The sequence below is a fragment of the Chanos chanos genome, chromosome 7 (genome assembly GCF_902362185.1).
Source record: "Chanos chanos chromosome 7, fChaCha1.1, whole genome shotgun sequence".
In the NCBI taxonomy this organism is placed as follows: domain Eukaryota; kingdom Metazoa; phylum Chordata; class Actinopteri; order Gonorynchiformes; family Chanidae; genus Chanos; species Chanos chanos.
Window position 1 is genome coordinate 27947751 of NC_044501.1, and position 25349 is coordinate 27973099.

The following is a 25349-nucleotide window of genomic DNA, read 5'->3' on the forward strand; positions in this document are numbered from 1 at the left end:
GCTTGACTGAGACTTTCTGGCCCAGCGCACAACGGAGAGACTAAGGACTGATGAACAGCTTCAACTGAATGTTCTGAACTGTCTTTGCAAATAATGGCCATTAGGTATAAAGGTCGCAGGCTTGTCTTTAACTCGTCGCTAATCATTTTAATGATAAAACATTCTACATGCATAAGGCTTATTGTTGTTGATAAAAGTGACTACTGCATTATGATATGGATGATTCTCCTAAGTTGCAGAGTTGGCCTATACCTTGTTAACAAATTGTTTAGTTGGTTTAGGAGGCAGATATGTACACTTTGTACAACTAGGGAAGAAACGTATACCGGAAGCTTTATAACAATGCACCATGAAGTTCATTTAGACAGTGTGATAGCTGATCGTACTTTTTCCGTGATTCTTAGTGACCAGGAATGTTTTTGTTTTTCTTACCACATACATTGCCACTGTAGTCAAGAAGAAAAAAACCAAAAAACAAAAACGGCGAATGTCGCGCTCTTGTCCCAAGCTGCAGCTCCATTACCCCGAAAGTTTCAGTGTAGTATTTTTATTAAGTTAGATAATGTTATATCCCATTTGATCTCGAAAATGATCTAGGCTATGGTGTTGATATCCTGTGAGAGTACCGAGTTAAAATGATTCAAAGCACTGTAAACTAATTTAATTAAAGTCTACGCTGAGCTGTGTTAATATTTCTACACGTAAGATTAAGAAAAAAAACCAATCATAAGAAATTTCATTATAAATTATTTTAATTCATACAAACTCACTTACAAATAAATAGAACGTAAAAAAAATAAGTTAAATTTTACATGATGGAGCCGCATAAATTTAAAATAACAAATCATATCATGACTTGATACACAATTATTCTCTAAGGAGAGACCCCTTCGTCAAACTCCACCAGTCCCGTCGAGCACAATCCAACACTCTTCATGCACGTGATCGACTGTTATCCCAAGCAACCGGCCTTGATTTGGAGAATTTAATCGAAAATCAAAACACGGAGGCGTAACACTGTTTTACCAAGTCCTTACAGACAACATGTACCCTGTTATCGTGGTCATGTCTGTGTGTGATAATCTCAACCATGTTCATCCGTTCACGCTGATTCCACACTTTCTTCACATTTTTTTCCAAACCTAAACTACTACATGACATATTACGTTAACAGCGCGTGTTACTACTCAACGTTTGAAATGTGTTACGTAAATTAGGTACGTCATCCAAATACGCTGAAGTTGCATTTGAGGCGTACTGCCGAGGTTTCCTCGCGCTTCGCCCAGGGCTTTCATTCAGATCATGTAGCACGACATCAGAGCCAGGTCCCTCACGTCTTGATCGGTCATACAGCCTGGACAGGAAAACATGAAAAAATTAAGGTTCAGGTCTGTCGATATAAAGTTTACGCACAAATTGTGCTTACGTAGAAATTGTGACCCGTAGACAGGCACCTCAGCTTGGTATTTGAGTGAACGAATATTCTTTTGTTGTGTACTGTTGCGTTAAATAAAGCAAACACTTGAAATATTGGGGTTTAAGTACTCACTGTCTCCTCTGCGATTTCCCCCGGTTATTTTATCACAGAACCGGCAGAGCGATCTCCAGACCTTTCCTCTCCGCGTTGTCGGTGATGTGTCGTTATCTGAATCCGTTTGTGTGACTGAACAGTGGTCGGAGGTGTCGTTGTGTGGCTCTTCGTCATCAGCGTTATCGTTTGAATTTGCCTCCAAGACCCCAGATGTCATCATGCGCTCCAAAACGTCTTCGTCAACCGGCAGCTTGTCTTTCACTCCGCCGTCTGTCAGTGAAGTGGCGTGGCGACACAAGGGACAGACTATCGTCGAGTCCGTCTGGGACTTGGCGGAGTGACAAGGGGCGCGCCGAGAGAGGGTTATCAGACAACTTTCACAAAAGCTGTGTTTACAGCTCAGCAATCGAGGACACCGTCGGCCGGTGTTGTAAACGCGGTAACATATCCCGCAGTCTAGATCCTCGCACATCCTTCCCAAATCGGTTAACTCCTGTAGATAGCTGGATAGCGAAGCAACACAAGTTGTCTACTGTACTACTGTATCGAGAGAGGTCTTTATATAGCTACGAAGCTGTAAGGGAAGTGCGTAGGAGGAGGGATTCTCCCTTTTAAGGACTTTGCCAAAATCCACTAGCAACAGTAATTTCAAAACACAATGATGTCAGCGCGTGGGCACGTCGGCCACATAGCAATACTCAACAAACTCCGCCTATGTTGCTGGAACTCAACAGAAACTGGTTAATGAATATAAGTTAAGCTAAGAGAAGGCACCACGAAGTTATGAGCATGTACAGGAGTCTAATAGAGCAATAATGCTCTGTTTTGTTGTAATCATGTGGGCATGTAAAGCCCTTTGAGACTGTAAACAGTGATCTTGGGCTCTAAATAAACTTAAACTTCAACTTGAAACTTAATACTAAATTCATTAGCCCTCATATGCTGACGCAAACCAATTAACTGTTAAACACATTAGTTGTAGACTTATGAATTAGGCTATTTTAAGTATTCGTACAACGCTGAGGCGCGCACTAAACACATTGGTTAAAAGTTGAGAGACTGGAATTCCCCCCTTTGGGCACCACAGTGAAACCAAATAAAGTACTTTGCCCGCTGATACTTGATGGAGCGGTTGAATTACCCTGGATCTTTGCCATCTTCACCTTATCAAGTTTGTATCGTGACGCTGTTCCAAGGAAAGGTAAAGTCATTGGTAGACAACACAGAAACACGATCGCCCCAATCACACCCTCCAGGTTATGTTCTTTTGAGTTATCACGTGACTGCTTCTGTCTTTGTTATGCTATAGTCTTGTCCAAAGACTCTCTGTTTGAGGTCTGAATTTTTTGAACTTTCCGCATCAGGTGCCGGGGGATACGACAAGAGTCAGCCAAAGCGCACTGTCTCGGTTCAGCACGAGCATACATAGTATCTGGTATGCAGCAAAACAACTAACGCTGAATTTCACGTTCTACGATTAACAACGGGTTCTTTATGACGCAATATTATAGTACACGGTCTTATACAAGTTGCTGAACTGTGCAAGCTCACGCAAACATGAAAGGGGTTTGTTACAGATGACGGTTAAGTAGCTGAGCAACTGTCTTAGAGCAACTGGCGAAAAAAATCCCCCAGATGTAGGGAACTGAACACCGTCTAATTTGACGAATGCCTGAACACGATTTGCTGGCCATCTACACTCTCAGCAAAATAGTTCGAACAAAGCCCCGGTGAGCCCCGAGGCTGTTTCCAAGAACGCCCTCCTCCCTCCCACGCCTATCAACAGCAGGTAGCCTTCAACCAGGCGTGTCACCAGACGTTGAGTTTCCGGCTCGAGCGTGAATTTTTCACCAAGCCTGCACTTCGTCAACCAAAGATTTTCACAGTTACAGTTTTATTCCCGATGTGTTTTGGAGACGTGCATAGTAAAGCGTAACTATGATCTGAGTCCAGTCATCATGTAGACACTGTCTCTGTCTCTCTTTATTTTGATTTCACCACCATTTGTTTAAATGAGACGGAGCTCACGCAAACGTTGTGCTCATTTCCTCTCTCTTGTCCTAATACTCTCTTGTTTTAATACTGAATTAACATCTGGTTGAAATTCCTGAGTTTGTTTACATGACAGAATGATTTCTCTAAACTAAACGATTCTGATGGTTCTATTTATTTATTTTTTTCCCCGGCAGTTATGAATGTGAGGAAATTTGAGCAGACAGGATAACGTTGGAAATGTTTCTGTAAAAGAAGGGGAAAAAAGAAACACCCATTGACAAGAAGTTAATGTTGATTACTCGACTAACATGCTGGTAAGTACGTTAATCCCCGCAACCCCCCCTCCCTTCCCCGGGCGGTGTTTGTTTTGGCATAGTCAGCACTAATCTGTGAAATTATGTGCCGCTCTTCACGTTCGCCAAAAATGAAAGAGAGAAGAGAAGGCGAGGGATAAAGGGGATGAATCATCAGGGTCCAAAAGGCCAACGTTCAGTAACGTTTCATGACTCAGAGAGATTAAACTCATGAACCTGCCCCCCCCCCCCACCACCACCTCGAGAAGTCACAACTACAAACCTACGTCAGATGGATGAAGTCACAACTGCATTTGAAGAGTGACCGTCAGAACAGTGACCTGAATCTGAACACAAGACTGGCCCTTTCGTGTTTCTGCCGGTGCAGTTCCTGTTAAAGTCAGTCGTGTTTTGTCAACACATTTTTTCACACCTTAAACCTAAAACCATCTCTTGGCAAATGTTTCTCAGACAAGGGCCTTTAACTGGGAAAGAGAGAGTCCAATGGGGAAAAACAAAACAATACAGACAGTTTTCTCAAGCAGTCACAGTCTCTAAATGAGGGCCCTTCCCTAGCAACTAAACAACTGCCTAGTAATGAATGTCAAGGAAACTCGCTTGAACCCCCTTGGTGCGAATCAAGCCATGGCATCAAGGGAAAGGGCCAGGCTTAGAGAGAAAGGCAAGAGAGAGAGAGAGAGAGAGAGAGAGAGGTAAGACGTCGTCAAAAGCCCTTGACATGTACCAGAGGCGTACAGGAAGAGCAGCAAGTGGCAAAGCATACACTGGTGTGAGTCAGGGCACAGGCTAGCTCTTCACCAGATATACTTTGTCATTATATTAAAATGGGCATGCAGACTTCGTCTGAGGAGAGGCACCCTGGTTCACCTTAACCAGCAGAAGTGTCCACAAAAGGTGAGTGTCTCAATTCCCTTCAACAACTTTATGATAATGAACTGTCCTGTATTGCAGCCAAGACACTCTTCATGGACACACCTACATGTGTAACTTTTTACTACTTGGAACTATTGCCTCACGCTCTCTGCAATCTGTAAACATGAGAAATGACTTCCTATTGTTTTGCTCACTGTTGAACGTTAATGTGTGAAAATATATACCAACCTCAAAGCCTCTTTGTATTTCAAGACTCATGCCTGGCTTGAAAATTAACACGCAAAAGGTTTCTAAAACGCCACTGAGTTCTCCTTGGGAACAAGAGCTTGGGCTTGAATTGACTTGAAATGTGTCAGTGGCTTCCAGTAACGTGCAGCACTGTGCAACCATGATAAACCTTCTCTCCTGTAAAAACAATACAAATTAGCCAGAGCTTGGCAACAATATTCACTTTTAATCACAATGAGAATCCATTTTGACTGCTAATCTAATCTCCTCAGACACTTGCCAGTGCAGTAGAGACTTGTATTGCTAGGCAGCCACCCCCCTGAGTGAGTGAGAGCTGTTTTGCATGTATCTATGTGATGTGAGGTTTGGGGCTATGATTCTAGTCAGTGAACAGACAGCTTGACACCCATCAAAGCACAGAAGACACTAAACAGATGAATGGAAGTTCCCTGGATGGGATTACTATACAGGATGTACTGCATTTTTCCAGGAAACATACGTTTTTATGGGCAGTCAATCACAGTTATTTTGGGGTGTGTATTGTTTAATGATTACTAAATCCAGGTTCTTTTTTATTAAGGGCTCACAAGTGTGCACTCACCCACACACAAAAAACACATAGTCAGTAAGCCAAATTGCATTGCAACAGTTTTTTATGCATTAACTTGTTTGCTTTTTCAGGAAGCAATTACAGTAAATCATATGTGGATAATATTTTTGAGAAGGCCTGTCTGAGCAAGCTATCACTTTGCTCAAAGGCACCACAGTGCTTGTTAACACTGATCTGTTAAACACTTACCTAAACTCAGCAACACAACCATACAAACCAGTGATTTAGACTATAACTTCCTCTAAGTCACACAACCAATTTTGAGTATTTTTAACCCATTCTTTCACTTATTTTCTTACACACAAAGATTCTCCTATTTTTATATTTTTACACATACATAAGATGGAGAGAGAGAGAGAGAGAGGGTGTTTCACTTTTTGTTTATTTAGAACTAGAACCAACCTGTCAGATCTTGACAATGTTGGTTCCAACTTGGCTGCTACACATCCTATTGCATTAGGGCTAAAAGTTATCATGTTCTTCTACACTTTTTATTTTCACAATGTTAAGTTTTTTTCCTTTTCTGGACACAGACACGGACAAAACTTTCTTCCTCTATCAGTGTCATGCCAGAGACCGGACTGAAATCACTTTTAAACAGCTGCACTGCTGTTCCAACGCACCATGCTGCCTTGCTGTGTCGTTTCTTCTTGAGATTTTCTATGATAGAGTTGCTTAGAGACAATCTGTGTACTTTTGAGGCAAACAGAGAGTGCTGCAGTACACAATCTTTGACTGCCTTTGATTTCATCAAAACAAAATCACAGAGATTATCAGTTTTCAGAAAGCGTGAAGCAGCAAGCCTAGCAAGAAAACCTAGGCTGTTGCTCCACTAACAGCGGTTTGTTCCACAGGTCCTCCAAACAACAGGGGGCCATTCTGGGTATTCATTGTTTCATCCTTTCCATGAAAAACCTTCTCCAGTAGCCATCACATCAGAGATGTCTGGTTCTACTCAGTCTTCAGAGGAACTGTTGTGTGCTAATGACTCTGCAGAGGTGGAATGTCCCATCTGTTATCAGGAGTATAACCAGGGCAGCAAATGCCCACGAATGCTAGAGTGTCTCCACGTCTTCTGCACCGAATGCTTACGCAACATTCAGCTTTCACCCCTCAACCTGCCGGACCCACAAACCCCCACCTGCATTTCCTGCCCCCTCTGCCGACACCCCACCCACTTGGAGGATGGCGACACCCACTCTTTGCCTTGTAACTCCCGGATCCTCGCCCGCCTCCCTCCGCTGGCCTTCCGGATGCCCGTGTCCGTGACGACGCGCCTGGCCACTGTCACCCAACGGGTGGTGCTGTCGCTGGAAGCGCGGGATGCGCGTTTCATCATCTTGCCGACTGTGAGCCTGCGTGTGGAGCAGATGGGTGAGAGAGAGAGTCTGCCCTCTCCCACCAGCTCAGGGGCCTTCCGAGGGGAGGTGGAGGTGCTGCACAGGCATCGACGGACGCTGCTTTGTGTACAGCTGATGGCAGTGCTGTTTTGGATCTTGTTTGTGTTTACCTGTGTGATGGGGGTAGTGTTTGGGCCTAGCTTCTTCCACAACTGAGGTGAAGGGGCAACAGAGAGAGACAGAGAGAGAGTGTTACAGTTTAAGCATGTGTTTTGGTGGGGAGTCTATGTGAGGGAGACAGTGTGAGTATGAGTATCTGTGTGGAAGAGAGAAAAAGGGAGAAAATGTGAGACTAAGGGTGTGTGTGTGTGTGTGTGTGTGTGCATGCGTGTGAGAGAGAGGGAGTGAGAGGGAGAAGGAGAGAGACAGACAGTGACAATGTGACAGACTTCACAACAGAGGATGTGCCTTCAGAGGTGAGTTAATATCCCTAAAGAAATAAAGTAATGAGAGAAAATCTACAGAAATATGAAGATTCTGTGTGTGGAACAACTGTAGCTTTTGTCATAATGATTGAAGATACCTTGGAGAACTTACTTTTTTGTCTCTGAGAAACAACAAAAACACCAGCTAATTTCTAACCCCAGAAGTGTGAAGTCTAAATCATGCATTTTCTGTAACTTTTCATTGTTACAAATGAGCTGTCAAATGAATGTAAACACCACACACTTTAAAGGAATAGCTTTTTATGCTGTTGATGAAAATCGAAATTTACATTGTATTAGAATGTGAAGCCACTGATTTCTTGAAAACACCACTTAGATGTACTGTGACTGTGCATGTGAATGTAGATATGTGACTCACCCATTATCCTTCCATTGTGTGGAAAAGACATGTCCGCTCTTATTAAGTCTGTATATATTCTGAGGTTAATAAAGATAGGTTGTTACATGAATATTTATCCAAATATTTTATTTGTGCAATATCATTTGTGTGAAATAAGATTTGAACGATTGACTGAAACATTTCTGATGTTATGAGATAGATGTTTTTATGTGGATATCTCGTTTATGTGAATTACGTTTTTCACACGTTATTAAACGTGAACAACATTAGGATTTTCATTGATAAAATGACCAGCGTGTCTATTGACTAAACGTAAAACAAAGAGAATAGCAAGACTGTCCATTAAACCTTTAAGATTGTGCTGGAATGTGAAAATGATGATTGTGCAATAGTGGTCTACAGCAGAAACACTTCTGTGACACCGTGGTTTTATAATGGAACATGATGTGAACAGTGACCAGTCTGAACTTATGCATTTATTAATTTATACCAGTGAACAGATAAATGAAAATGAATTAAAGCGTATTAAACGTGAAGAAAAAAATCACTCCTGTATTGCCTGTTGTCACGTTACATGTCCGGACCACATGCACAGAGTTCAACAACAACAACAAAAAACATACACACGCTTTCGGAAAGAATAGACTGCTTATTTGCTGTTGGCATTCACTGAAATTAAGCAAAGTGAAATGAAATGATCAGTGTCTTTGAATTCTTTCTCCAAACTCTCACGTTCAGCACGTATGTGCACTTTCGTTCTTACACAGTCCTTCCGCGCGCCAAAACAGACACGACAACTGATGAACTTTGCATTTGGCTGCTAAATCGCTCCTCAAAACCTCCAGCGATTCAACTGCAACTAGGGAATTCACTGCTGAGAGGGACCCAATCAGTATGAGGGCATATTCAGGTGTGGACGTCCCTCTAGCGGTTCACGTGGGAACTATAATGTTTGGTATTTTATTTTGCCTGAAATTAGTATCGTATGTAAATCCTTGTAAGCATTACAATTAGTTTCTGTATTTCTATGTTCGCGCGGACACCAGCGCTACCAAAGCACGTAGCCTAAATATTTTACGCTTCATTGCATTTAGAAAGACACGCGAAATACTTCCAGTCCTTCTGGCAGCCAGAAATGACTAAGCCATATGGAGTTTTGATTTAGGCTACTCTTGCCAAGAACGCTCGAGTCTTTTGATATTTGAATACCACGGGGAGCGTATCGGATGTTCAAATCATACGCAAGTGTAAATCTTCTGAATGGTCTTTCATCTCTCATTTGTAATCATGTGCTTGTTTTTTTTTCTTTTCTTTAAGGTCTATCCAGTTATAAATCGTTACGCAAGAAAAAAAAGAGGAAAAATCATCGAGAGGGTGGGATTGAAATGGGATTCAGAAAGTAACCAACACGGAGGCAACTTTTTAGAGTTAATTTTGGTATTTAGTGAATACTTGTTCAGTTTAGTTCAGTCTTGCCTGCCCTGTAACTGTAAAATAAAAATGAAGCCACTGTTGAATAACTGTAAAAAAACACTGTCAAAAGCCAACTTTAGTGTTATGCGCTCCTTTATTTCTTAACAAGGATTAGATTTTTGGTCGGTATTTAATATTTCGATGTCCACGATTTCAACAACCCTTTTCAGTGTATGCGACGGAAAATTCTATGCATCTCAACAAAGCATCATTACCTGTACAAGTCATAAAGTATCTGTATTCTATTTCACGTGGGTTACTCACACACAGTCCAGGCTGCGGGTGGGACGGGGGTACGTCGGGAGAACGTGAATGGGTCACCTCCCTTACGTCACACGCCGCGTTGGCCTGCGTTCGGGAAAACTTTTTGAAACCCCCCTCTTGTGTTGTTGTTGGGGGAAAAAGTTGTTGCAAGAAGTTCGGCCGTATGAATGTAACCGTGTGTGTAACGTTTAACCTATTGGACAGCGTTCACCAAAGGTTTTGCGCGAGATATTCAGCGACTGAAGGATAAACCCGGCATCTGGATACTATCTTTCCTCTATTGTGGAAGCTTTGTCTAAAGAAAACTGGCTTGATAGCATTGTAGTTCGCTAGCGTCTCGCCTCGACCCCCTCCTCTTGTTGGCCAGCTAACTTTAGCCAGCTAGCAATCACCTCTACAAACTTTTTTTCGGGACTGTGAGGTAAAGGCGCTAATAAAATGGCGGAAACCAAAATTATTTATCACATTGACGAAGAGGAGACCCCATACTTAGTGAAAATACCCATAGCGGCGGAAAAAATAACCTTGCTTGATTTTAAACAAGTTTTGAACAAGCCCAACTACAAATTCTTCTTCAAGTCTATGGACCAGGACTTCGGGTGAGTGAATGACTGCCCCATGATTGTGCGAGTCTGCTCGTGCGGCTAGGTTGCCATGCAGATGGATTGGCCAATACGCAGTATTTGCAGCCAGTGGAATCTAAATTCGTTGCACAAAACAAAACACAGAGAAAAAAACTTTTCTTAATTTTTCAAAGACGCATTGATATTCTGAATGCTGCAGTAGTCACTTGTCAAATAAGTTCCATGGAAAAGGGGTTATGGAGAGCGCTGGAGTATCTGCAACTTGAAACTTTGTTTCAAAACCTTGTGAAGTTTGCAGGTTCGCATTACAGTAACGTATGCAGTTAGCAAGCGAGATTTCGTGCTGCGTTTCGATGCGGTACTGAATGACAGTGCTTGTTTTTGCTGTGGTTTTGTTTATGTTTTGTTTTGCATTTCCATACGGTGCTCTGCATAAAAATCAGATGCTTTGGGACTGGTATGCAAACATTCTTTTTCACTTACGCTCCTACGTGCATGCCAGATACTTGTAATAATATTACGCAATATTTTCAGGTACAGTCAACAGAGAGAGAGAACGAGAGAGGGAGCTGGACCGTTCAGATGCCTGGACAATCTAGCTCTGCACGTTCTGTTTACCCCCTTCACTTTAACTCCTCACAGCTCGACTTATATTGTGCTTTCTTTATTTCGTATCCGTGTAGTATACCATAGAATAGGGTGGGGGAAAAGCCCCCCACCCCATATCTTTCAGGGTATTCTGTCTCTACTAATTTTTATTCTGCTCGTGTCCATCACGGGCTGAAAGCTTCGCTCCTTTCCTCCCTCTCCTCTCGCTTTTGGGAAACTTGCCAGTTTTGTCCGCATGTTTTCTATTCAAGTCTTATTCCTAAATCCCACAGACTCCGTTTGAATACTAGGCTAATTACTCTCTCTCTCTCTCTCTCTCTCTCTCTCTCTCTTTCACACACATACACACACATACATCAAGTATGTTGGTAATTATTTCTCATTCAGGCATCTCACTCTCAAGTTAAGGAGCAGGGAAAATGAAAAGCTAATTGCAGTAAAGAAACAAACGAGGAGAGGCAAACTACGCCTCAGGATTGGAGTGCCGAAAACCGACGAAGTTTAGAAGTTTCAACCGTCAAAACAGTTGGACGAGAATAGAACCCACCTCCCAAATCACACATTGCCACAGAGTGCACGTGCGTTAGCTATATGACATCATAATGCATTCGCACATACTAATGCTTCGTTTACGATTATCCATCCCACCACTCCGTTAACCGTCATGGTCTCTTTTTTAAAGAGCGTACCAAATCATGTTGTGCCGAATAGGGCGTGTGTTTGTGTGATCCCCGAGGGCAGGGTGGTCAACTCATGGACGGTGGGCTGGCTCTGTTGATTGATACACTTGTTGATTGTCAAGTTCAGGTCAGGTTACGTCAGTTCAACTCAGTGCTTTTTTTTTGCTTTTTTTTTTAGCTTAGAGGACAAAAACAGAGCCTGTGATCCCAATTTCTCCTCAGTGACAATACTAACACTCTGCCAGTCCTCCTCAGATGGCACAAATGTTTTGTTAGTCAAAAGATGACAGAAGAAAACAGAAAAAAACAACAACAACAACAGTATCTATACGATAGCTAAGGAAACAAGAAAAACAAAACCACCTAAAAATTACATGAATAAAAACATTACCTCTCTACAGCAAAGGTGTTGAAGACACACAAACGTTCAGCTCAGAACCTGGCACGGGGTAGCAGACACCCTGCACCAGGCCTGCGGAGTCTCTTGGCGTCTGAGAGCTCTCAGCGTCGTTGTCTAAGCTCTAGCGTAAAACGATATGGCAGGTTTTTTCCAAGAATCCCCCCCAGGTCTCTCTCTCTCTCTCTCTCTCTCTCTCTGTCTCTCTGTGCCTGTTCTTGTAGCCCTAGACACACTGTGGGTGCCGTTTTTGTTTCCTGAGCCCCTGAGCCAGCTGTCAAACTGACTGTGTGTGGTAGTGCTGGTGGGGTTGGACAGGGTCCATTTGCTGGGTGTCTGGCTAAGGTAGAATCAACAGGAAGGGAGCTGCCCGGGGTGGGGGGTGGGGGGAAGCTGGAGGCAAGAGGGAGGTTAGTGGAATTTGGAGATTTGTTTTGTTGTGCTGCGGAGTTTCTCTTTCTCTGTTTTTTTTTTATTATTATTGTGGGGTTTTCTTTCTCTGTTTTGCCTCTCTCTCTTGGTCTCTCAAAATCTCTGCTCAAGACTTCAGCACTCAACTCTGCTCTGCTCTTTTCTTCTCTTCTCTTCTCTTCTCTTCTCTTCTCCTGTCTCCTTTCTCTCCTTTCTTTCTCCTTTCCTGCTTCCCTTGAGGCTTTTAATCTTTACTCCTTTCCCTTGTTCTCTCCCTCCTGTCTGCTGTCTGTTTGTTTATGATTGTGTGTCTGTTGGTCCTGAAGACTCTGTATGGGTGTGTGTGTGAGTGTGTAAGTGATTGATGATGTAACAGACAGTGTGTGTGAGTGAGAGGACAGTCTGAAATAGATTAGCCATGCTCCTGGATTTTCGTGATAAGCCAACCAGTAGATGCTTACAGGAATGTGGACGTTTTGTGTGAAATAGTTTTGGTGAAGTCACGGTGTTTATTTGCAGAAGAGAATTGGGAGGAAAATTGCATTGTTTGGAAGGCCATTACTTCCTCAGCCTGTCTGCGTCTGAATCGCATTAATATGTATTCCCAGCGCCGCACACATTAAACAGAGATATGTCGAGGGGAAAAAATAAGTTTTGTTCTCTGTTTGTTTGATGTCATATGTTAGTTATTAATGAGCGGTCAACACTGCAGCTCAGCAAATTTCTTTCCCTTATCGTTCCAGACACGGTCTAAGATCAGAATGGCTGAAACTTTTATATAGATATTGCCTTCCAGTACTCTGATATGCGCCAAAACCTTTCAGCTGTGATTTCAACCTCGCACAGGATCTGTCAGTGATCTCAGACAGATCTGTGACCATGTGTGTGGAGTGTTTACTGAATGTGAGCAGTAATTATGGGCAGGATTAGACCTCTGTGCATAAAAACACATCAGTCTACAGTCACTGTGAACATGCCTCTGATGTGTTACATGTTTTTGTTATTGGATTAAAAAGGAAACGTGGATGTTTCTTCAGATCTGTGTGAAGCCAGTCAAGAGTGTGGGATCAAACAAAACTATACACTATTAACCCTCACTCTGTGTGTGTGTGTGTGTGTGTGTGTGTGTGTGTGTGTACATGTATGTGCATGTGTGTGTGATTGTGTGTTGTAATGACAAGCCAATGACTGTAGTGTTGACTGTTGAATGCTTTGTCTCCTCAGAGGGTTGTATGTGTTTGTATGTCTATATGTACATGTATGTTGTAGTGACAAGCCCGTGACTGTAGTGTTGACTGTAGTTTCTCCTCACAGGGTTGTATGTGTGTGTGAGTGTGTGTTGTAGTGACAGGCCTGTAACTGTAGTGTTGACTGTCAAATGCTTTGTCTCCTCACAGGGTGGTGAAGGAGGAAATCTCAGATGACAGTGCCAAACTGCCCTGTTTTAACGGACGAGTGGTGTCCTGGGTAAACATGTTTGTTTTTCTTTATCTCTCTCTTTCACTCACTCTTTCACTCACTATTTCTTTGTTCTCTTGTATCGAACCATGTACAGCGTGCAACACTACATTACATGACAGTACTTGAGTCTGTGAGAGGATAGTGCCACTGAGCTGCTTTTTTTAAGAAACTTTGAAAAGTTTTATCCTGTGATGTGAGCATTTTGACCTTTAGCTCTTTACTCTCGTTGAAAATTATGTTTTGTATTTGGTTTACGAGAGATAGCGTTTGTGCACAGCGAGGTGAAATCCCTGCGGAGAATACTGTGCTGCATTTAAATGACTGAACAATAGCCATAATGAACCTTCCCTGGGAAGGAGAGAGGGAGAGAGAGAGAGAGAGAGAGCTCTGGAAGGTTTAGAGGAGGAGAGGGAAACAGTGGGGAGCAGTTTGTGTGGAGCTCAAATATTTTTACTGGTCTCCGTTGGGAAGTGGGGGTTTGAAATAAGGAGCTCCAGTGAATATTTTCATCTCGTTAAAAGATCTCTGGGTTTCCCTAAGAAGCGACCCACAGCAGATACAGTGGAAAACTCATTTTTCATCATGTGAACACAGGAAAGTTTATTTTTTGATGCAGTTTGTTTTCCAACCCACCCACTGCCATCAGTTCATTTTCACCTTTACGTTTGAGTGTCCTTGTATCCTCCTGTGATTTCAAACGTTGTATGTCGATACGTTTTCTTAATGGTTAAGGAGGCAGATTGAACTTGACTTGACTTTGTTGTTGTTGTTTTGTCTTGTAAAGAACATTTCAGGTTTTAAATGAAGCATACAGCTGTGAAATGATGAACCCAAACTGTCACAATCACTTTGTGTAAACACAGACATGTCTCGTATACAAAGCAAATGCCTTCGTTAACAGACACAACTCGAGAGGTCTGACGTCATGGTTACGACAATTCAGTGTTCCGTCAATGGGCCAACATTCCATTTAAGCTTCCTTAAATCCCTCCAGCCGTAACTCCTCTGTCTTTGGCATGTTTTCGCTCTGTTAAACTGTGTTTAGCGATTCGTTGACTTTAAAAGCACTATCTGTGTCACCAGGGTTATAGGTATTGTGGTCGGGAAGACAAAAAAAAGAAGCAGGTGCAAGTGTCTGAAAAGGGTTTGCACGAAACTAAAGCTGGCCAGGGGAGACATGCGATCTGAGCGGTAGACAGACTACAGAAATGGTTCCCATGAGGAAAACCGTACAAAAGACTCCACATCCATTAGTCTGAGGAAACGTCCACTCTGTGTGTGTGTGTGTGTGTGTGTGTGTGTGTGTGTGGTCTGTCTTCCTCCACCTGGCCCTAGAGGGGCCCTCTTCTCTTTCTTTCTCAAATGGAGGAGTGATTTCTTAAACATGGCTTAAACAAACCTCTCCACAACTCTTCACCTGCGGCCGAATTGGCTGACTGGGACGTTTTTAAGAGTGGAAGCAGCGGGACCATCGTGAAGATGATGCGCTGTTTTTTTTTTTTTGTCTTTTTATAAAGGAAGTTTTTGCACAGTAATTGGATCCAGGTTACATTAAATCAGGGGAATAGTTTGAGATGGACGGATGTGTTTTCCAGGTGCTTTGCAGCCCTTCACAAAACTCCTGCCGTGTATGTGTCATTTAAGTATGAAGCTTGTGTAACGCGCTCGACACCGGATAGCCCAGAGCTGTGTGTGCACTGATTGTTCCTGTTTTCAGGAGAGGGCAAAATGAATAGCAGTACGTGAGACGAAATATGATTACTTTGTTAACACACTGACCGTTCCCTTCATTCATATCTTATTTTCCACCCATTTGTTCTCTGTCAAGTTCTCAGACTCCCTGAAATATACCCTATACCAGTGCAGTATTTGTTCTTTATGTAAATGCTGTTCTCTGTCTCTTTCTTTCTCTTTCTTTGTCTCTCTCTCTCTCTCTCTCTCTCTCTCTCTCTCACACAGCTGGTCTCCTCTGATGGTCCTGCTGCTGTTGAGCCTCCAGCTCCTCCTGTGGAAGTACGACCACAGCCCTCACCTCCTCCGCCTCCCCTTCCTCCTCCACCTGCCGAGAGAACAGGAGGCATTGGAGACTCCAGACCTCCCTCCTTTCAGTACGGCCTATTGTTTCTTTGTTTCTTTCTCTCTCTCCCTTTCCTTCACTCCATTTTAAAACAACCCATAGACTCCTCTCTGGAGCCCTTCTTGAACAAATGACAGTATAAGTTGGTGATAAGTTGAAAGAAGAGGTGAATGCAGTTCTGCCCGCGTATTGGCTTGGCGGAGTGTCTGTCACATCTGACACACCCGTCCAGTGTTTTCAGATCCTCAAACATGTAAAACAGCATGGAAAAGGATTAGAATTGCAGAATAAGCCCATGAATAGCGTTTCTCTTGAAGACAAAATTCTCTTAAATCATGAAAAGCATTTCTCTTAAATACGGTACTCCCCCACACCCATCCCCTACAATGTGAATGATTTTCACACAGACATACAGACTGTTATGATGTCATCCACATGCACAGACACCCTACTAAGTCTATTGGAGGCACCTTTTTAACTATAAAATGTCTCACCTGGTCTAGCCTTTTGAAGTAGACTGTTATATGGATGGAGGACTGAAAGAGCCCATTTCCACCTGTTTTTTGTGCTATTTTCAATATAAAGTAGTTGAAACATTTGAATCAGCCATTCCCTTAATAGCATAAGCATAGAGTCCTATATATGAGGTACAGTGGAACCTAACCCAGCAGTTGACGGGTTACTGAATGGAAACCTTTTCTTCTGCACCTTTCTCATGAACCTTCTCCCAGCGCATCCTGTTTCACATCCCTAATGGCATCGGGTTAAGAGATTAGGTTTCCAACTGGAGCCAAAGCGATGAATATGATGATGAAACTGAGAGCTATAAAATGTGTTATGACTGCAATGTGATATGCAGTTTGCCTTCCTGTCATTTGTGAAATATCTGATTGTCATTTCCTCTGGATTTTTTTCCTGAGCGTTTTACGTCATGTTTACAGTTCTTTGCCCTTTCTGCTGAACTGTGAGTGTTTTAGAGGTGTTTGTGCTCTATTATAAATGTGAAACTTTGTGTGTGTGTGTGTGTGCGTGCTGTAGTCCGAACGCTACGGGCAGTGTGGAGACTCTGGATGATCAGACTGAGACAGAGTCAGTGGTGTCCTTCAGGAGAGAGAGACCCAGACACAGAGACAACGTGGACCAGCACGGTGAGAGACGCGGCACGGCCCAGCTCCCGTCACAGAACCACAGAACCCGAATGTCTTTTCCACTTTTAATAACTAAACCGGGTCTGTTACGTATTGATATAGTTAAATGGTTCAGCTGGAAGTTCTGAGATATCGCATACATCTGTCTCGGTCTCATATACTACTCTAGCGTAATTTCTCTCTTTTTTTTCTCTTCCTTTTTTTCTTTTCCTTTCTTCCTTGCATCCTTTTCTTCCTTCTCTCTTCCTCTGTGTGTCAGGCTCACGGCTGAATGGCCAATCTCGTCTGGAGCGACATTTGGCAGGTTATGAGAGTGCCACCACGGTCATGAGCAGTGAACTGGAGACAACAAGTTTCTGTGACTCTGACGACGATGACACTATGAGCAGGTATGGAGATGACCACCGCATGAGCATACACACACACACACACACACACACACCCAGTATACCCACACACACACACACCCAGTATACCCACACACACACACACACACACACACACACACCCATCCAGTATACCCACAGAGAGTAAAACTGTCCCAAACACCAAGACACACACACACACACACACACACCCACACACACACCCAGTATACCCACAGAGAGTAAAACTGTCCCAAACACCAAGACACACAGACACACACGCACACACACACACACACACACACACACACACCCTGTATACCCACAGAGAGTAAAACTGTCCCAAACACCAAGACACACACACACACCCAGTATACCCACAGAGAGTAAAACTGTCCCAAACACCAAGACACACACACACACCCAGTATACCCACAGAGAGTAAAACTGTCCCAAACACCAAGACGCACACACACACACACACACACACCCAGTATACCCACAGAGAGTAAAACTGTCCCAAACACCAAGACGCACACACACACACACACACACACCCAGTATACCCACAGAGAGTAAAACTGTCCCAAACACCAAGACACACACACACACACACATGCAGAGGCACAAATTTCACTGGCATAAAAGCACATACTCAAACCATTTTAATATGCACAGTGGTGTGTTTGTTTTTCATTCACTGAGCCAATCTGTCAGTGCTGTACATGTTTATGGCATGTTGTGTGATGCCTGTTTCTGATTTGCGTGTGTGTGTCTGTGTGTGTGCCTGTGTGGCCGCACCTATCTTTAGGTTCAGTAGCTCTACAGAACAGAGCACAGCCTCCAGACTGCTCAAACGGCACCGCAGACGCAGGAAACAGCGCCCCCCACGCCTAGAGAGGGTACTACACCCAAATATACACAACGCACATAGAAGAATGAACAGATACATTAAACTCCATCCATCCAGTGTCATTTAATTTTTTTTAGTTGTTTACTGGTATGACAGTTAGTTTAGAGGGGAAGGTTACTATGGAGACTGGAGTAAAAGTGGAATAGTTCTGTCCTTTCAATATTTTTTTTTTATCTTTGCAAACTGTCATTTTTGTCTTTCTCTCTCCATAATGTATAGGCTTCCTCTTTCAGCAGTGTGACAGACTCAACAATGTCCCTTAACATCATTACTGTGACACTAAATATGGGTAAGCTTCCACCCCCCATCTGCCTCTCTCACCTCTCCATACCTGTCTTTACATAGGCGCTACAGACTATAACCACAGAATCAGGTTCGCATTATGTCCGAAGTTGCTCTTTCACACACGCAGCACACAGCAGCAGATAGTCCGAGTCAGACGCTTTCATACATACTCAAAATACTGCGTTTGGTTTAGGCGGGGGCTGGCGCCTGGGTAGAGCGTGCAGGAGGCAGGACATGACGCAAAAAGTACCCTGCGAAAATCACACTGTTTTGTTTACAACAAATCCAAAAAAGCAGATGAGGCTACCGACTTTTGTCTGACGATTTCGGTGTCGGGCCTTACCGGCAGACGTCCCCGAATCTCATCGCCTCTTCAGTTAGACATTTTCGTTGGCGTCTTCATTTAAATGACCCTTCTTCTTCACCCTGGGATGTTTGTATTCTTCTGGTTATGTGCCTGTCGCATGTTAGAAACAATATCAACACGCCCACTTGTTCGCTGTGCATACTCCGGAGTACAAACCGCTCTATTCACACACGGACCCAAAGGGAGAGAAAACAGAGTTTGTACTAGGGGGCTGGTAGAATAAAGTCCGTTTAGAATCCAAGTCGACCGATTCGGACCTTTTTGTTCACAGCCTCTCTGGTTAGAATCCCGATTATTTTAGGGTCGCAGTGCATGTGTGAAAGGGGCTCATGCCTCTCCCTCCTCTCCCTCTCTTTCTCTTATTACCCTCTTTCTCTAGTTTTTTTTTTCATTGAAAATTTTCATGCCATGTAAAATCTGTTTCCCGTTTGTGTGTGTGTGTGTGTGTGTTTTGTGGGGACAGAGAAGTATAATTTCCTGGGTATCAGCATTGTGGGTCAGAGTAACGAGAGAGGAGATGGAGGCATCTACATTGGCTCCATCATGAAAGGAGGTGCCGTGGCCGCAGATGGACGCATTGAACCTGGGGACATGCTTCTACAGGTGTGTGTGTGTTTTTGTGTGTGTGTGTGTGTGTGTGTGTGTGTGTGTGTGTGTATGTGTGTGTGTGTGTGTGAAGAGTGTTGTACGGGTGCGCCTGAGGGTGCTAACTGTTCCCAAACACTGAGCCATTAAGCAGACTATTCATCTCTATTCACTTGTGCGTTGTCAAACCAGGCTCTTCGAATGGCTCGGTTTGAATTCCAATGATAGATCATGCTGGATGGGAAAAGAAGAGTAAAGTGGTATTTATGTCTGCACACGTCTCAGTTTCTTAGGGGTAAAGACTGAGAACTGGTCAAACAGCAGGGATGCCTCTGAATACCAGCGCCCATTCACATACATAGTTATAATTCTTCAGTAATGGATGTTTGTCGTTCGTGGCAGTTTTTATGCGGGTGAACTGATGTTGAATTCTCTCCGTTCCTCAGGTGAATGACATAAACTTTGAAAACATGAGTAATGACGATGCGGTCAGGGTTCTGAGAGACATTGTTCATAAACCAGGGTGAGTCTTACAGAGTGTGTGTACCATAAACACTCATTTAACTCTGTGTGTATGTGTGTTTGTGTGTGTGTGTGTGTGATTACACATCTGTATGTGCAAGAGTGCGTTCCACATGAACAGACAATCTAAGCGATGATATGAAACCACGCTCGTGTTTATCTCTCTTTCCATCCGTCTCTTTCTCTTTCCGTCCCCGTGTCTCTGTGCGCCTGTGTCATCGTAGGCCAATCACCCTGACTGTGGCTAAGTGCTGGGATCCATCTCCCCAGGGCTACTTCACTCTCCCACGCAGTGAGTAACTGCTGAACTAACCCATTCAGAATCCACCCAGCTCTCCTCTGATCTATACGCCACACACATGGTTAATGCAGTCATATTTTTTTTAAAAATGCGTTTAGATATAGTGGAATTTGGATTGAATCAGGATACATTGTTGTGCTTCCATAAAGTGTTTGATTTGTGGTTATTAGCATTTGTGTGTTCTATGAGGTTTTTTTTCCTTTAATTTTATTTTAGTTTTATTGGCAACAAGTTGTCTCACCCTCTCCCCCTTTTTCTGTCAGATGAGCCGATCCGACCCATAGACCCGGCAGCGTGGGTCAGTCATTCTGTGGCTATGACGGGGGGGTACCCACCCTACCCCGCTAGCACCATCACATCCAGCTCCTCTGTCACCGAGACTGAACGTGAGTCTTTTTGGGGTTTTTTTCTTCCTTTTTTTAATCTTATTGATGCTGTCCGTCATACTCTCTCTCTTCTTTTGTCACTGTGAGCTTTTTTTTTTCTTTTTCTGATATTTGTCATCTTTGTAGTCTCAGAATACTAGTGTCTCTTGTTAACCCCTTTTCATCATTAATTAATCTCTTTCTCTTTCTCTCTCTCTTTGTGTAGGTTTTGATGACTTTAACTTGTCTCTACACTCTGACATGGCATCAGTGGCAAAGGCCATGGCCTCTCCCGAGTCTGGTCTGGAGGTCAGAGACAGGATGTGGCTCAAGATCACCATCCCCAACGCCTTTTTGGGTAAGGACATACGATATCACAAAACATACAGGAGAGTACAGGAGAGAGAAGGACATAACACATCACAAAACATACAGGAGAGAGGAGGACATATCACAAAACATACAGGAGAGAGGAGGACATATCACAAAACATACAGGAGAGAGGAGGACATAACACATCACAAAACATACAGGAGAGAGGAGGACAAAACACATCACAAAACATACAGGAGAGAGGAGGACAAAACACATCACAAAACATACAGGAGAGAGGAGGACAAAACACATCACAAAACATACAGGAGAGAGGAGGACATAACATATCGCAAAACATACAGGAGAGAGGAGGACATATCACAAAACATACAGGAGAGAGGAGGACATAACATATCACAAAACATACAGGAGAGAGGAGGACAAAACACGTCACAAAAACATACAGGAGAGAGGAGGACAAAACACATCACAAAACATACAGGAGAGAGGAGCCTTCCTACACCTCCTCACCAAACTGTTCCTGACACTGCAGAAGGCCTTGTACTGCTCCCTTCCCCTCCCTCTCTCTGTTTGTTTCTCTCTCTCTGTTTGTTTCCTTCTCTCTCTCATTATGTGGATAAAAGAGTGATGTGCCTGTTTGTAATGATGATGGTTATTCCTGGGCCATTCCAGTTTGGAAGGGAAACGTTGTTTTCTGGCATTTTAGATGCGTTAGACACGCTCCCCCTGAATCGTAAAAAAGACGACTGAAAAGATCTCCTGTAGTGAGGAGTAGAGACAGATTCACCATGGCTAAGAGTATTTACAGGAGGTCTTCAAGGATTAGGCAGATTAACTGTGATAGCAACAACCACCAATGAATTTCTCCTTCACTGTGCGTGTGCTTGTGCTTGTGTGCGTGCACGTGTGTGTGTGTATGTATGTGTTTTTTTTACATGTGTATCCAGGCTCAGACGTGGTTGAATGGCTGTATCACCACATCGAGGGGTTTCAGGATCGGCGTGAGGCGCGTAAATATGCCAGTAACCTGCTGAAGGCTGGTTTCATCAGACACACCGTCAATAAAATCACCTTCTCAGAGCAGTGCTACTACGTCTTCGGAGACTTCAGCAACTGTGAAAACTGTGAGTGTTGAACTTATGTCTCCACAGTTACACCACTGCCGATTGGTCCAGACATAGGTATACGGTGATTGCATCCACCCTTTTTAAAAATCTGGGTAAAATATAAAGTCTTTGAACATCTTAAATTTAGTTTTTGTTATTCAGGTCTAAAAATGTCTTAAAATGTCTGGGATTGTAGGAGGGGAGGGATGTTCAGTTATGTTATCTAATGTACACTCAATATTTCTGTTATTCAAATTCAAGAAAACTCTTAAGTGTGTTTACTGTGGTCTAGTTTGTCAGTTTCTTTTGCTGCGGTAATGGTATTACTTCTTCCTTTTAGAGGTATTTAGAGAGTCTTAAAAGTCATTAAATTTGTACTTAAAAATGTGTAGCTACCCTGGTTAGCCGTGTAAACAACAGCTCTTAGCGTGTCGTTGCTACACCACCGTTGGCCGGCTTATGTCACTTCTGCGTTCCTCCTGGCGGTGCGAATGCAAACAGAAAAAAAAGCCCTAGAACATATTTAGTTCTAGGGGGAGCTCCTCAGGGGGAATGAGACCCTAGAACTGTTCAGTCTGAAAGCGCCTTATACAAACCCACATTTCTGGTCTTCCTCATTTTCTTTTTCCTCTCTCAGACATGGCCAACCTTTCTCTGAACGATAACGATGGCTCCAGCGGTGCCTCAGACCAGGACACGTTGGCCCCACTGCCGTTGCCAGGGGCAACGCCCTGGCCCATGCTCCACTCCTTCCCTTACCAGTACCCCCACCCTTACTCCACTCAGCCTCCACCTTACCACGAGCTTAGCAGCTACAGCTACGCCCCAGGCAGCACGGGCAGCCAGCATAGCGAGGGTAAGACACAATTCTCGCTTTATCCCGTTTGGGAAAACGTGTTTGCTACAGACACTGGAATTTTATGTATCACTAAAAAAACACGCCAATAATTCGGCAACTAAATTAATTTCTGTACAGTAAGTCTCTCTACTGTAAATGAATAAGCTATATGAAAATGAGGAAATCATACATTTGGATACTTTTGAAAAAATTCTATATGTGTTTATGTGTTAAACGTTATTTTAAACGTGTTTGATTTGTTAAACTAACAGGGAGCAGGAGCAGTGGTTCTACGAGGAGCGAGGGAGAGAGGAGGAGGAGTAAGAGCACGACAGGGAGCACGGCTGGCGGCCAGGACGACAAATCCCCCGGCGGCGGGGGCGGGGCCGACTCCCGCTCGGGCAGCGGCAGCGAATCGGAATACTCGGTGCGCAGCAGCCTGAGGCGGGACCACGGCTCGGCCACGCCCAGCGAGCACAGCCACGGCAGCCAGCGCTCACATCACAGGGCCCTCCCCCCTCACCTGTCCCCGTACCCCCCCGGCATCCCCATCCCTTACAACCCCATGGTCGTCATGATGGTCCCACAGCATCCGCACCCCCACCACCCTGCACTAGGAGCCCCCCACCCTCAGGGACCTAGTGCACCCCCACACCCAGCCCTACCTCCCCCCAGTAACCCTGGAGGTCCACCTGGAGCCCCCCCAACTCGTGACCTGGGGTCAGTCCCGCCAGAGCTGACTGCCTCCAGGCAGTCGTTCCACTTGGCCATGGGTAACCCCAGTGAGTTCTTTGTGGACGTGATGTAATGAAGGGCAGACTATGTGTGTGTGTGTTTGGATAGGTGTGTGTGTGTGTGTGTGTGTGTGTGTTACTGAATAATCTGTGATCAACACTCAGATGTTTTGTGATAACTGTGATCTGTCTTCAGCGAATGACCGAAATATATGAATTTTTTTGTATATGAATATTTTTTGAAGTGATTGCAGGGATAGAACCTCCAATATCTGGTGGTGTCTGCCCTTTTTGGTTAGAACAGGGTTTAATAGTGAAGTTATAAGTTCAAGGGGTAAAAAAAAAAAAAAACTCTTGGCTGTTTGAATTTTAGCACAAGAGTCTCTCTCAGACAAACTCTGCCATGTTGGCACAAGACTCATTAAGTCCCGCCTCCTCTACCCTTTGATCCTGAGTGAGAGAAAAAAGTGGCTCCTTCCCCATGGCCTTCACAGTCTGTTGTGTTTTCCTGTAAACTAATAAACTGATCGTTATCAGATATTAACGTCTTTGAAGTCCTTCACAAAATTTCTTGGAAGTTTTTTTTTTTTTTTTTTTTTTTTAAAAAGAAGAAGGCAACTTGAACTTGCTGCAACTGGCATTGTTTCAGTCCTTTTGATCCTGTAACGCATCTTTGGGTCTGTTTTTTTTTTCATCTTTGCATCATCTGTAAAGAGGTATGCATGTGTACTTTTTAAATCACACCATTTACTGAAATGATATGTTCCACATTTTTGTTTTGGTTTCTTGGGAAGTAACTAAATTGGGCAGGTGTCCATCAGCAAGAGCTCACAGGCATGCAGGAAGTCTCCTTCAGATGCTATAGAATTTTCTAGACCTTTCTGAAATTAAAATGAGGAAATAAAACACAAATGTTATAAAATTGAATTTCCCAAGACAGTTCAGATAGTCTGAACAGGGAAAATATTTTTCTTTTTCTTTAAACTGAAAGAGTTTTGTAAATAATGTAGGTACACACACAAAGCTGCACAGTTGATGGGGGAGGTAAAAGTTGCTAAACTTAGTGTGCCAAGTTTTTTGGGGTTTTTTTTCTCTGAAGGACTACATTTACCTTATGCTATACTGATCTATACTGATTTTAATGTGTAAAAGCAGAAGTGCAGAACAGTAAAACTCCAATGTGAAGCTAGGGTGTTCGTTGATTAGGGAGAATATTTTTTTCTACGGTCATTTCAAATGCTGTTACTGCTCTAATGAAACTCGCATGTCGTTATATGGAGAAAAATGTGCCCTATAAAAAAGTGTGGAAATAGACTGTAGAATTGTGGTACTGAAAATGGTCCTGGAAAATTTTTATACCAAAAAAGGTACTTTGGGAATGGAGTGGGGTTTTTTTTTTTTAATGTCTGGGATTCCTGTTTGTACTCATGTTTCATGGTTTGTTTGTTTGTTTTTTTAGAATGAGAGACAAAACTCACATTTTGTATGAATTTTGAATAGAGCTGCAGTAAAATTCCACAGGTGCTGAATGAAGAGACGGTATTTCAAAGAACCAATCAGGGACACCCTCAGGTGTCACTTTATTTGATTCATCTTGTCACTTTTGCATTTTTCTTCTTTTTTTTCCAAAATAAATTTGTAATAGAAGAATGATGGCTTTTGTTTGTCATTGTGATGAGAAGTGACTTGGTTTTGTTATATAGTCCATTAAATGACGACGAAATGACTAGTTGAAATCTTCATACGTTTGTGCTTCGTGTTTGGAAATTAGGTGACCCCAGCTGTCCTGGT

The 25349-nt window shown here is 43.3% G+C and overlaps 3 protein-coding genes across 3 annotated transcripts; 2 read left to right on the forward strand and 1 right to left on the reverse strand.

The window, feature by feature from the left end:
- Window positions 1-760: 760 nt before the first annotated feature.
- si:ch73-335l21.4 (RING finger protein 227) lies at window positions 761-2054 on the reverse strand. Its single transcript, XM_030780208.1, has 2 exons — window positions 1550-2054; window positions 761-1354 (listed from the first exon to the last, which is right to left on the reverse strand). The coding sequence occupies exons 1-2, from the start codon at window positions 2001-2003 to the stop codon at window positions 1296-1298; spliced, it is 513 nt and encodes a 170-aa protein (XP_030636068.1). The 5' UTR covers window positions 2004-2054; the 3' UTR covers window positions 761-1295.
- Window positions 2055-6492: 4438 nt separating this feature from the next.
- LOC115816165 (RING finger protein 222) lies at window positions 6493-7107 on the forward strand. Its single transcript, XM_030779134.1, has one exon. It carries the CDS (start codon window positions 6493-6495, stop codon window positions 7105-7107), a length of 615 nt encoding a protein of 204 aa, XP_030634994.1.
- Window positions 7108-9912: 2805 nt separating this feature from the next.
- On the forward strand, window positions 9913-23632 carry dvl2 (dishevelled segment polarity protein 2). The gene is made up of 15 exons (XM_030780181.1): window positions 9913-10073; window positions 13553-13622; window positions 15576-15724; window positions 16732-16841; window positions 17101-17230; window positions 18018-18108; window positions 18339-18408; window positions 19235-19374; window positions 19803-19879; window positions 20103-20170; window positions 20443-20565; window positions 20771-20902; window positions 21828-22004; window positions 22624-22842; window positions 23097-23632. Exons 1-15 carry the CDS (start codon window positions 9913-9915, stop codon window positions 23630-23632), a joined length of 2253 nt encoding a protein of 750 aa, XP_030636041.1.
- Window positions 23633-25349: the final 1717 nt, after the last annotated feature.

Excerpts from the sequence above, each read along its gene's own strand:
- si:ch73-335l21.4 (XM_030780208.1), bottom strand. The coding sequence starts at position 2,003 with ATGTGCGAGGATCTAGACTGCGGGATATGTTACCGCGTTTACAACACC. Across the intron at positions 1,355-1,549 it reads GGGAAATCGCAGAGGAGACA|GCTGTATGACCGATCAAGAC; the intron begins GTGAGTACTTAA and ends TTTCCTGTCCAG.
- LOC115816165 (XM_030779134.1), top strand. The coding sequence starts at position 6,493 with ATGTCTGGTTCTACTCAGTCTTCAGAGGAACTGTTGTGTGCTAATGAC.
- dvl2 (XM_030780181.1), top strand. The coding sequence starts at position 9,913 with ATGGCGGAAACCAAAATTATTTATCACATTGACGAAGAGGAGACCCCA. Across the intron at positions 16,842-17,100 it reads AGACAACGTGGACCAGCACG|GCTCACGGCTGAATGGCCAA; the intron begins GTGAGAGACGCG and ends TCTGTGTGTCAG. Across the intron at positions 20,903-21,827 it reads CATCCCCAACGCCTTTTTGG|GCTCAGACGTGGTTGAATGG; the intron begins GTAAGGACATAC and ends ATGTGTATCCAG.